The sequence below is a fragment of the Taudactylus pleione genome, unplaced genomic scaffold, assembly GCF_031769625.1.
Source record: "Taudactylus pleione unplaced genomic scaffold, aTauple2 ptg000265l, whole genome shotgun sequence".
NCBI lineage: Eukaryota > Metazoa > Chordata > Amphibia > Anura > Myobatrachidae > Taudactylus > Taudactylus pleione.
The window spans coordinates 6,697,275-6,709,437 of NW_028284667.1; the positions used below are offsets into that span (position 1 = coordinate 6,697,275).

The window sequence follows — 12,163 nt, forward strand, 5'->3', positions numbered from 1 at the left end:
CCTTTCTTTCTACTTGTGACTCAGTAGGCCAATTCATAACCAGCAGAGGTGGATATGGGCAGTGGGCGTTGTCTGCACTTAGAGAACCTGAAGTTCTTCGAATACCAACCCGGGAGGTGATATCCCAAGCCACCAAACTCTTTAGACAACATATTTACCAATCATGGGTAAAGATAACCCTGGGCAAATGAATTGTAAATATTCACTCTTGTCGGATTCACATTCCTATTGGTTATTACTGTATATTATTTTGTCAAAATAGTCCTAAAAGATTTGTTTAATTTTGTGACTCTCCACTAAAGTTACAGGAGGCCCCGAAGACTCTGATGGAGTAACTGTTTAAATGAACAGTGATGGTTTTTGATTTGGCAATAGCACCTTACACCTTCACAAGGTTGATTTCAATAGTCAAATGACTGCCTATTTAGACAACATGCAAGCAGTCCTAGCACACTGAGATACTCTGGGGATTTACTATAAATTATTCAAAATATATGCTCAGCTCTTCGCAATCCTTAATTTTCATCACCCTCATTTTTCTAACACTTTGTTTACTGTCACATACACTGACTCAAATCCAGGAGTATTGCTCTTCAACATAAGTCACAGCGATAGGAAAGATGCTAGCATTATCCCAGGACTTCACCATCTACCTACAGAGATTTTATAGGTTGTAGTGTTTTTGTTATTGCGACTAGTTATACCCCTTTCAGACATACGGAGAATCCAGGGAATTTGGCCTGCCTCAGCCAAATTCCCGGGTTACCGTTTATGTCTGAAAGGTACCCGGGAGCCGACCCTTCAATCGACCAAGGAATTTTCCGGGACTTATGTCTGAATGGTGCTACCTGGGAATTTACTCCCGGGCTTCACCAAACAGCTTGTGATTGGCCGGACGCGGCTGCCTGTTGATGAAATCAGCAGCAGCAGCCGGAGAGGTGAGGACAGACTCCACACATGGCGCTACAAGGTGGATTTTGGTACAGTGCAGTGGTACAAGGCTGATTTTAGGTGCCGGAACAGCTGCCATACATGCTACAGAGAGTCCTGCACTACAAGGTGAATTTGGTGCTGACAGGGGAGAGAGTGCAGTACCAGGTGTTTGGAGAGCTGAGGAGGGGAGTTACAGGTGTTCGGAGAGGAGAGGGTTGCCAGCTGTGAACAGGTGGTTGCAGATCATGTCACATTGGAAGGAAGAGGATGTCCGTGAGCTCTTACATGTGAGGGGAGAGGAGGAAATAAAAAGCTCAAATCACAGGCACTGTTAAGGATGCCATGATCTATGGCAACATTGCAAAAATCCTGGCCAGCCGGGGGAATTGTGAAGACACAGCAGCAAGTCCTTAATAAACTAAAGAGCCTAAAGAAGCAATATACAAAGGTTCATGACCACAATCTTAATTGCAGTGGTGTGGGAAGGATGGAGTGGCCCTTATATGATTTATGCAGTTCCGCTTTTGGGCACACAGCACTATGCAACCCCATTGCCCTATCTTCATCAAGTGATGCTGGCACACTGTCTGCCACAACGACAGGCACGCCTTCAACAACTCCTGAGAGCAGCCTGCAGAGCCCGGCATTATCGCAGGTCCTATTTAATGATGACCCAGATTAGGACCCATCTAACACCATGATCATTGAACCAAACACTGGCACAGATGTGATCGCTCCATTGCAAAGGCAAGATTCAGAGTCTGAGCTACAGACCCAGGGAGAAAAGCCCACCCTACGCAGTAACAGTAAGTTCAATTCAATTAACTATATGTTCTGGTGTGTTTAATCTATGTAATGTTCTAGTTCAATTTCTAGTATATCTCTGGTAAAAATAAATTAATATTTTGGCCATTGGGTTAATGAAAGCATTACTTTAATGCTTCTATATTATACAGGTACAGGGTGTTTGAATGAAACCGTATTGTTTCCTCGTTCAGCTTGTAATCGAGGATGGTTACCGCATGCAAGGAGACGTGCTGCTTTTGAATTTGGGCCATTTATTTTGTGTTTCAAATATTTTTAACATCTGTTGCTCAATGTTTTCTCTCTTTTACTTTGTTTTCACAGTGCCAACACGTAAAAAGAAGAGGAGCAAAGTAGAGGTTGCTACCAAAGCCATGATAAATACTCAGGATGACAGGATGACAGACTGCAGCGGCTCATTGCCAATGAGAGAGAAATGCATAGTAATTTGTTAATGGAGATGATGGCTATGCAAGAAAGGCTTAGTCGCGATAACCGCAATTTTTTTGCTTAAATATTGAGCACAATCCACTCCACACCAACACATGTTCCACAACCCACCCATTTTGCCCAACAAGCTAATTACCTGAACTCATTTGGGGAACCATCCCAGTATGTGCAACAACCTGAGTCTCCCACCTCATTTGAGCATACATCACAGTATGGGCAGCACGCTAATTTCCCCACAGCATTTGGGGCAACTACATCCCAGTATGCGCAACAAGCAAAGTCTCTCACAGCATTTGGGGCAACTGCATCCCAGTATGTGCAACAAGCAAAATCCCCCACAGTATTTGGGCCAACTACATCCCAGTATGCGCAACAAGCAAAACCCCCCACAGCATTTGGGGCAACTACTTCCCAGTATGCGCAACAAGCAAAGTCTCCCACAGCATTTGGGGCAACTACATCCCAGTATGCGCAAGAAGCAAAGCCCCCAACAGCATTTGGGGCAACTACATCCCAGTATGTGCAACACGTGAAGTCCCCCACAGCATTTGGGGAAACTACATCCCAGTATGCGCAAGAAGCAAAGCCCCCAACAGCATTTGGGGCAACTACATCCCAGTAAGAAGCAAACAAGCAAAGTCTCCCACAGCATTTGGGGTAACTACATCCCAGTATGTGCAACATGTAAAGTCCCCCACAGCATTTGGGGAAACTACATCCCAGTATGCGCAAGAAGCAAAGCCCCCCACAGCATTTGGGGCAACTACATCCCAGTAAGAAGCAAACAAGCAAAGTCTCCCACAGCATTTGGGGTAACTACATCCCAGTATGTGCAACATGTAAAGTCCCCCACAGCATTTGGGCAAACAACATTCCAGTATGCTCAACAAGAAAAATGTCGAGCTTCATCGGGACCTATATCCAAACATGCGCAAACACCTTAGTCACCTTCAACATTTACAGATTGTACATTAGATAATGTAATTGAAGGTCAATTATTTAAAGATACTTTGTCTACTAATACTCTGTCACAGGAACTTACTCCTGACAAGAACAGAGAGTTTAGAGTATAGAGAAATATGTAACTGGTATTCAAATGTATCTAGTGATGTTAACTAGACCTATCTGATATGATTATGTTTAAAATTTTATGGATACTGGTTTTGTTGTGTTATTTCTTTAAGGATATGCTGTGGGTGTAAACAAGGATATAACTAAAAATTGTGGACCTATTTGTTTTATTTTAAAGGGTTGTTTAATGCCTCACAGCTATATGCGCACTTAACAATGTTCACATTGTCTATGCTCATAATATGAGCTTCAACAATATCAATCCAGACATACATATGGACTACATTGTGCTCTGAAGTAAATGTGCTCTTTTCTGTTTTTTATACTATTGTTTGTTTTTTACTTGTGTGGTATTTTGTGCGACATTATTTCCTATGCAATAAATATGGAAGTAAGGCTTTCAAACTTCTTATGCAACTTATCCAAAAGGCCTTTATTAAAATTAAACTTTTTTTTAATATTTCAAAATTTGTGCCTTTTTAATATTTTAAAATGACACCATAGAAGTAATGTTTTTGTAAAGCGCGCTTCTAATCAATTCTGTTTCATTGGTTCTATAAACAATTGAGTTGGTTGAAAGGGGAGAAGGATCACTCCCAACAGGCTCCTCAACGACGTCCGTCTCTGGAAGGTATTGTTCTTGCTGTATCTCACATATGTTATGTAAGATACAACATGCCGCTACAACATCTGTAATGAGCCGAATGTCCACATCATTTCTTTTTAACAAGCACTGCCAATATCCCTTCAGTCGTCCAAATGCATTCTCCAAAACCATTCAGGCTGAGCTGAGGGTATGGGTGTAGGCGATTTTCTCGTTGGAAAGCTCAACCTGTTGGCTGTACCCTTTCATCATCCACCTTCATAATGGATACGCAGCATCCCCAATGATGTGGACCAGTACCTCCACTCCATCCACAAGCTTGGACTTCTGCAAATGGAAACAAATATTACAGTTATTATTAAAGGCTTTACAGGTAAAAGTGTTGTAATACACTTGGTACGGGTATATCTACTTTCCTCTATTTGTAGGTATACTCATTAATTACAATTTTGTAGGAGGTATTTGACAGACATGCCTGAATCAGCATGGATCACATTTAATGCAAATGCATTTACTGCATATATGGTATATCAGAGCATATTGCTGGTGACATCCCAAAAAACCTGTCGGGGTTCGGTATGGAAGATAATACATATCTGTTTAGCAATTATAAGCATGACATAAATGTGTATATAGTTACCCTACGAGGAAACAGCCAACCATTCTGCCTCTCCTCCGCAATCTTGTGCAGATCAGAATTGGCCAGCACACGAGCGTCATGAGCACGACCAGGCCAGCCAATAAAAACATCAGTGAAGCTGTGAGAGCAAGATAATATCTAGTTAAAACTATACATATAGACCTATTAAACACACAACAGTTTGGGGCAACTTGTTACCCATAGCAACCAATCAGATTCTAGCTATTGTAGAAGGTGCTAGTTACATGTGAAGTAGAATCTGATTGGTTGCTATGGCCAACATCTCCACTTCTAGTAACCCTCATTTTAGTAATTATACCCCTAATTTTATAATACACTAGAATATAGAAGAAATGTAGGTAAAACATATAATAGAAATGTACACTATTTATATCTAATACTGCATATAATATTAAACTGTCTATTATTTCTGATAGCCTATATAAGATCCGGTTACAACTATACATATAGACTTATTAAACACAACAGTTTACACCCTTTACTTTGCATGCAGTTCACAATATATATCAAATTAAAAGTAATAAATGTGGCTTACCAATACCGATGGTCAACGACGGCTTGTAGAATGATGGAATGCCATCCCTTTCTGTTATAATAGTCAGCTGGGCTGTCTGTGGGAGCAATTATAGGGATGTGGGTGCCATCAATCGCCCCAGCACACTGTGGGTAACCGCGGCGCAGCAACCCGGACGCTGTCTCATCCAGTCGCCTCCCATGGGGTAGGATGGCTTGGGTCACTTCACGCACCAAAACGCAAACCATGGAGATGCTTACACCAAACAAGCAGGATATTGTGCGGTACTTGCCAGGGGTAGCATACCACCACAAGACGATCGCAAGTCTCCTGCTCGGGGCAATGGGCTGTCTCTATCGAGTAGTCTGCCGGGTAAGTGACTGGGTCAGGAGTTCCAGGATGTAATTAAAGGTGCCTTGTGACTAAAATTTGCAATCTATTGGTTCTCTGTAAACCCCTGTACCGTAGCCCAGAAAGCCTCTCCATGTTGTCAATCTCGAGACCATATTGTGCGAGCTGACCCTCCGGTCACACTCAATATGGACGAGACGCTGGACATTACTAAGGCTCTCCGGCGTAGGTAATGTCGGCACTTGGATGCCCTCTCCACCACAAAATGGTGGTCCCTTCTCCTCAGGGTCTCACACTGTACTATTAAGAACAGTGTGAGCAGCTTCAGCCATGCCTCAGTTGCTGTATAGCACACCAATCCACTAGACAAAACAAGCTCTCCATGCTACACAGATGCTTGGAAATACAGCAATGCCTTATGGGTGCCCCTCCCAGTCCCTTTACACCAAGCCCCCACCTTTGCATGCCATCATTAATGTGTGCCAGCATAACGTCCACTTAAAATGACAAAACTGTGATTTTCTCTGTAAATCTCTGAAAAACCCTGCTCTTGTCTGAATGGTGCTACCCGGATATTTCCCGGGTAGAAGCTGTAGTGTGAAAGGGGGGTCTCTACCAAATACCCGGGATTTTGCACAGGAGAAATGCCCGGGTCTGAGGAGGAAATTTCCCGGGTCGTATGTCTGAAAGGGGTATTCGGGATGAGTATTAATTTAGAAAGGCTGGGGTATATTTACTAAAATTTACTTCACACCAAGTCCAAAATCTGAGTGTTTTTCACTGTCCATAGTACTGGACAAGCTTTGTATTTGTAAATAGTAAAGCAGGGATTTAGATTGTGAACTTAAAAAAAAAAAAAAAAAATGGTCTACTTAATGTAATAATACAAATTAAACCAGTAACCATTGTTTATTTTTATTTAAAGTTTAGGTATATTTATTTGTTTGACTCAATGTTTCAAATGTTGTTTTCATACATCAGAACAAGAGAAACCTTTTAGTAAAGTGTGCAGAGATGTCAGCAATACAAGTACTTCTCCACATAAAGACGTTAACACGGGACCAAGAAAAAGTGGTAGCCTTGAACAGGGAAGCCCAAGTTCAGTAAAAGCAGCGGAGCCAGATTGTGTGAGTACTTGTTTTTGTCTTTTAGGATTTAAGCAATTTGCAAGATTTTTTTTGTCAAAAACCAACTTAACTTTGGTTAAATACTCGACGATGAGCAATTTTCCTAAAATTGCTTGGTTTATATTTGCTGCTACTTATTACTTATGAGATATCTTGAAATTTAACTTGGAGGAGATGTGTGCTAAAAAATATTTGAAGACACTATGAAGGTTGCTAAATTCAGTATTTACACAAATAAGGAACCTTAGTTATTTTTCTGAAATGAAAAATTGAAAATAACAACGTGTACATGCTCTCTCTTATTGTAGACACTACAGTGTTTTGACTAATGAACAATCAGCTTAATATTATATTTGGTCTTTGGGCGGAATTCAATTGATTACGCGGTCCGGATCGCCCGTCTAAAGTGACAGGAGATCGCGGGCTGCTATTCAATTGATGCCGTTTTTGCACTGCTCGCGCCCATAGAGGTCAGGTTTAGCCGTGTAAAGCAGCTAAACCCGATCAAAGTGCTGGGCGCGACCGCGAAAAGTGATGTTTGGGCGCCCAAACAGGTCACTTATCGCACATTTCAGCTCTCATGCCCCTGGGGCTGCGAGCTGAAATGTAGCGTTGGCAGCTGATTGCGCCCGACAGGAGCAAGAATTGAATAGCTCCGTCGGGCGCGATAAGGGCTGGAATCAATTGAATTCCGCCCTTTGAGTGCTGTTTTTTCTAAGATGTCTCACTGTTTAACTATTGTCAGGTTTCTTGTAATTTTCAAGCAAAAAGTTGGAACACCTTTGTGGCCTGACGTTCCCCCTGGTTTATAAATTTGTGCCCCAACTTGTGGATGCTAAATAATTAAAAACAGAAACAGGAATCTAAATCCACATTTTCTGATAAACTTAATGCATCATGAATTTGAATTCTGGGAAAAAGTGTACTGTAAGTTGTATATATATATATGTAATGTAAAATAAAGGGATATATGGTTGCTCTGTGTAAAACTGAAGACAAAGGGCTAGGTTTCTAAATGTAACTAAAGCTTCTTAAAATAACAAGTGGCGATATTGCCCATAACAACCAATTATATGCTAGCTCTCATTTATCTACTACATTCTACAAAATTATATCTAGTTTCTGATTGATTCCTGTGGGCAACACCTGCCCTTGTACTTTGTACAAGCTTTAATAAATCTACCCCAAGAGTTATATTTTTTTACAAATATATCCATACTTACTGTAAAACCCGAAGACAACACCTTGCCCAAGCCATATTGAAGTCTGCTGGACTAAAGTCAGAGAGCACTTTGTGTTGTTCAGCCTCTTCTGCAGTATATGTTCGTCTTGTTGAAGGCAATGACCTGTCCACTTGTGTGGTTGTGTAAGGCAGGATAGAGCAGCATGCCATAGTGTTATGATGAGAGGAATGGGGGGGACTTTGAATAGCCCCCTGTTCACCACATCTGCTTATAAACTCCTTTTTTTAACCTTTTTCATACTCCGCTGATCTTTGTTTCTTCAAATACAATATATATCTAATGCCACGTGTCCACTAGCCGATCTAATGAACGATAATGTTGTTATATCGGCCAGTGGATATGCGCGCTTCCGCTGGTTGTTGACCACGTCGCTCATCGCCCGAACCTGCTGCCTGATTCAGAGATGTACTCAATGCCGATATTTACGAAAATCGAACAAGTGTTTTCCATTGCCCATGCGTGTAAGCCGCACTGCGCATGCACAGCGATTGTTTGCAATTACGCTCATACAGAGGATTCATTAGTAAAGTGAGTGACTGGTAGTCCGCTTTTCGATGAGGTAATGGAGGGGTGGTATGGCAAACGCAGACATGAGAGCTCTCTGCATGTCAGGAGAGACGCAGTGTTTGAGACAGGTCTGACTTGCTGCATGGCTGCCGGATTTGCGTTGATGTTACCGATGTTTATGCTGGTGTTTGATGTCTGACGAATATGAGAAGGCAGCAGTGGGCGTCCCTATGCTCATATAAGCTTTGGAAACATTTTAGCTTATTTTCGCAGCTGCTTTCCATGTGAAATTGTAACCGAGATTGCATTCGAGTACATCTCTTGACTCAGGTCCTATATCCCTGATGTAACAAAAAAACCCAGGCAATCCTAGAGTTACCAGTCGGTCTGTAAAGGGAGATAGACATCCCAAAACCCAAGGAGGTGGCCACACAGCTTGTGCATGACGCTTGCTTAAAATGCTCTTCAAAGCTCCTTCGAGGTATCATCGAGCAGTATCTTTTTGTGCATCTTCTGAGACCGAAGCACTCAGTCAGCACATGGCTAAGGTATTTCTGGCTGTGGAGGTGTTGCTGGCCTGGGCGAAGATCATGGTCCAATACATTGTGGCTCTGTCGAATGAGGCTCGCAATCAATCGGCGGTGAGTGTTTTAATTCCTATTGTCCCTCAGATTTGTTTTTGTTTTTTTTCCCCACAGTCTACACACCTGTGGTAGCTGGTGACTCTGTAGATCCTGGGTAGGCTCTGCAGGTGGATAGGCTTTCTACAGTCTATGCTGCTTTGGAAAGATTCATAGGGTCTTCCACTCCCAGCTCCAGGAAACGCTAGTCTCCTCCTGGTGTGCATTTCCTGGACAAGAAGCTTTCAGTGGGCTCCTCTGTGGAGATAGGTGAGACATTAAACCAGGACTGAGTTGATCTCTCTAGTTGGGAGGCTAGCTCTCCAACTTGATTATGGCCATTCGCTAGACCTTGCAGATTCCGGATGATGAGAACCCTACTTGCCCCTTCAGAATTCAAGAAGAATAGCAAGTTTCCACTTACCCTTCCTTTTGTGTTGGAGGAAGCCTGGCTCAAGCCTAATCAGCATTTTAAGCTCCCTGCAGGGTTCAGGTACACGTACCCAGTCACTGATAAAGATATGGCTGTTTGGGAGATACCTCCTTTGGTGGATGCCCCTATTGCCTAGTTAGTGAAAGCCACGCTCCTGCCCACGAGGGCCGTCCCTTTTATATAGGTGCCATTGACAGTCTTTTTTTTTTTTTTCTCTTCCAGGGAACGCTTTTTTTCCAGTCTTGGTTGAGGGCCTGGGTTAACAAGGCCATGGAAGTTGGCAGAGGCTTTCTAAGCTTGGATCGGAGCCATCTGATATTGTATCCCTTGTTCACAACTTGAAGCAGACCTCCATTTACATCAGTCATATATCCTTGGGTGTGATTTCCCTTCTGTCAGGTATGACAGCTCTGTTCATTTTGGCCAGGAGATCTCCTTAACTGCGATACTGGCAGGAGTATACAGAGTTCAAGAAGGCTTTATAGGCATTTCCTTTTGTGGGAGAGTTAATGTTTGGGCCAGACCTGGACCGTATCATTTTTCAGACTAACAGGTAAAAGTCCAAATTTCCCGGTCATACCATCACATGTAAAATCTCCCAGGTTTTGGCCCTTTTGTTTCCATGCTAGGCTCCATCCTCTGCCCATCAGGGAAGTCTCAGGGAGACATCGAGCTGGTCATTTCTGAGGCCATGGTGTCCAGATGTCCCGGCCCTTGCCACTACGATAAGCAGTCTGCTTGACTGCGGCTGGGTTTGCCACAAAACTCTTAAGGGTAGGTGCCCTTGTTCCGGGACGTCTGGGGTTTCCTGTCTCGAGGCTATGGTTTGGATGTAGTTGGTCCTTATTCGCGCAGGTTCTTGGTCACTTCTCTATCACGGAACCAAGACAGACTGGCTGTCTTACTGCAGGAGGTGCGTTCTATTCTAACCACAGAATTGATGGTCTTGGTTCCTGCTCAACAAGAAGGGTTGGGGTTTTATTCCACTCTTTCTGTTGCAAAAATCAGACGGGTCTTTTTGGCCCTTTCTAAACCTGAAGTAGCTAAACCCTCATCTACGGTTGCATAAATTCAAAATGGAATCTCTGTACTTCATCATTGCTTCTATGGAAGAGGGCGTATTTATTGGATCAATCAACGTAAAACATTCCTATTTTCAATTTGGTAACAAGATCACACGCTTCTTCTGTTTGCTATTGGTTCTCTCCACTTTTCACTGCACCCAGGGTCTTCACCAATATCCTGGCCCCAATGATTGCCCTGTTATGTCGCAAAGGGATCTCTGTCATCCCTTATCTGGATGACGTGATGATCAAGGTGTCATTTGGGTCCCTTCCATGTCCAAACTTGCAGGAACATGGTTGGATTATCGACTTTCCCAAATCTTGGTTCCGGCTCGGGGAATGAAGCATTGGAGGAAGTAAAATCATATCTTTGACAGACAGATGTTTTGTCTGTCTCTTCCGGCCCACCAGTAGTTTGTTTTGGTGGCTTACCTCCCTTAACCTGTCCAGGGGTTGTTAGTTCTCAATATGGGATTGGATCCTGGTCACGATTGATCCCAGTCTCTTGAGCTGGGGCACGGTGATGCTGGGGCTCTGGTATCCAGAAAAGGCCACTCTTCGATCAATGGGCTGGACTTGCAAGCAGTCTGGAATGTCCTCTCTCAAGCTCAGCAGTTCCTGCAAGGCATTCCTCCCTGCGTCAAATTGGACAATGCAACGGTTTTTGCATATTTCAACCAGCAAGATGGGACCAGTAGGCACCAGGCTATGGTAGAGACTGGAAGAAAAGGGAAAATCCCAGCGCTCACCATATGAAAACAGCACTCTACTATAGTAAAATATATGACTGACACAAAGAAAACTTTTTAAATAAAGCACATTCAATTGACATAAATAAAGCACATTCATGAATACATGAGATTTTATCTGATAGTCTTTGGAGGACAGGCATCCTCACACCCCCATCCAAGAATATCTAAGGGTTAAGCTCCCTAACCAGGGATAGACCGCATTCTGCAGTTTTAGCAGACGGATTACACAACTATAGGTAATCACACATTCAAGTGCTTACAGTGTGTTATATATGAATACCTGATTTGGATACTGGTACAACCTTGAGAAGGTTTTTTTTATAAAGGACAATTCGTTCTGGACTTTAAAAGAAGTGGAAGTGTATGCAAAGTAAGTCTCTCAATAGCGCATTTCCTACACAATATTTTCAATTGGAATACAAACTTTTATGTGTTGTGGTGTTTCATGTTGTCTAATGTATGTAGTTATATACGTATTAGAATTAATTGTGAAAGAGACGGGCTTTCACTGTGTGAATACATAAGATTTTATCTGATTTCAACTGAATGTGCTTTATTTAAAAAACTTTCTTTGTGTCAGTCATATATTTTACTATAGTAGAGTGCCGTTTTCATATGGTGAGCGCTGGGAATTTCCCTTTTTTTCCCTATACTTATATTGCTTTAACAGGGTAGGTGAATCCCTGTTTTTTTTCCCTAGCAGCTACCATAGTCTTTAGGTTAAGCGCAGCCTTACACACCCCTGTCTTATACTATATGGTAGAGACTGCTTGCATCATGTGGAGGGCAGAGAAGTTTGTTTTGGCCATCTCTGCCATACTCATTCTGCGAGTGAACAATTGGGAAAAACAATTGGGAAAAAGACTTCTTCACTTGGCACAAGGTCCATCCGGACGATTGATCATTGCACCAGAATGCATTTAACCTACTTGTAGAGCGCTGGGGTCTTCTGGACATTAGTCTCATGGCCTCCAAACTGTGCAAGAAGCTGCTGCTTTATGGCATGTGGTCCTGGAATTTTCAGACCG

At 42.7% G+C, this 12,163-nt stretch overlaps 1 protein-coding gene and 1 pseudogene across 3 annotated transcripts in view; both read left to right on the forward strand.

Annotated features, from left to right (window-relative positions):
* SENP7 (SUMO specific peptidase 7) overlaps positions 1-12,163 on the forward strand; it is a 112,854-nt gene that overhangs the window by 35,695 nt on the left and 64,996 nt on the right. For all 3 annotated transcript variants that reach the window (XM_088481137.1, XM_088481138.1, XM_088481139.1), the window contains one exon: positions 6,370-6,515. In XM_088481137.1, coding sequence (XP_088337263.1) covers positions 6,370-6,515 — 146 coding nt within the window. The remainder of the gene's footprint in view (positions 1-6,369; positions 6,516-12,163) is intronic.
* Positions 1,781-3,681, forward strand: LOC148513988 (uncharacterized; annotated as a pseudogene).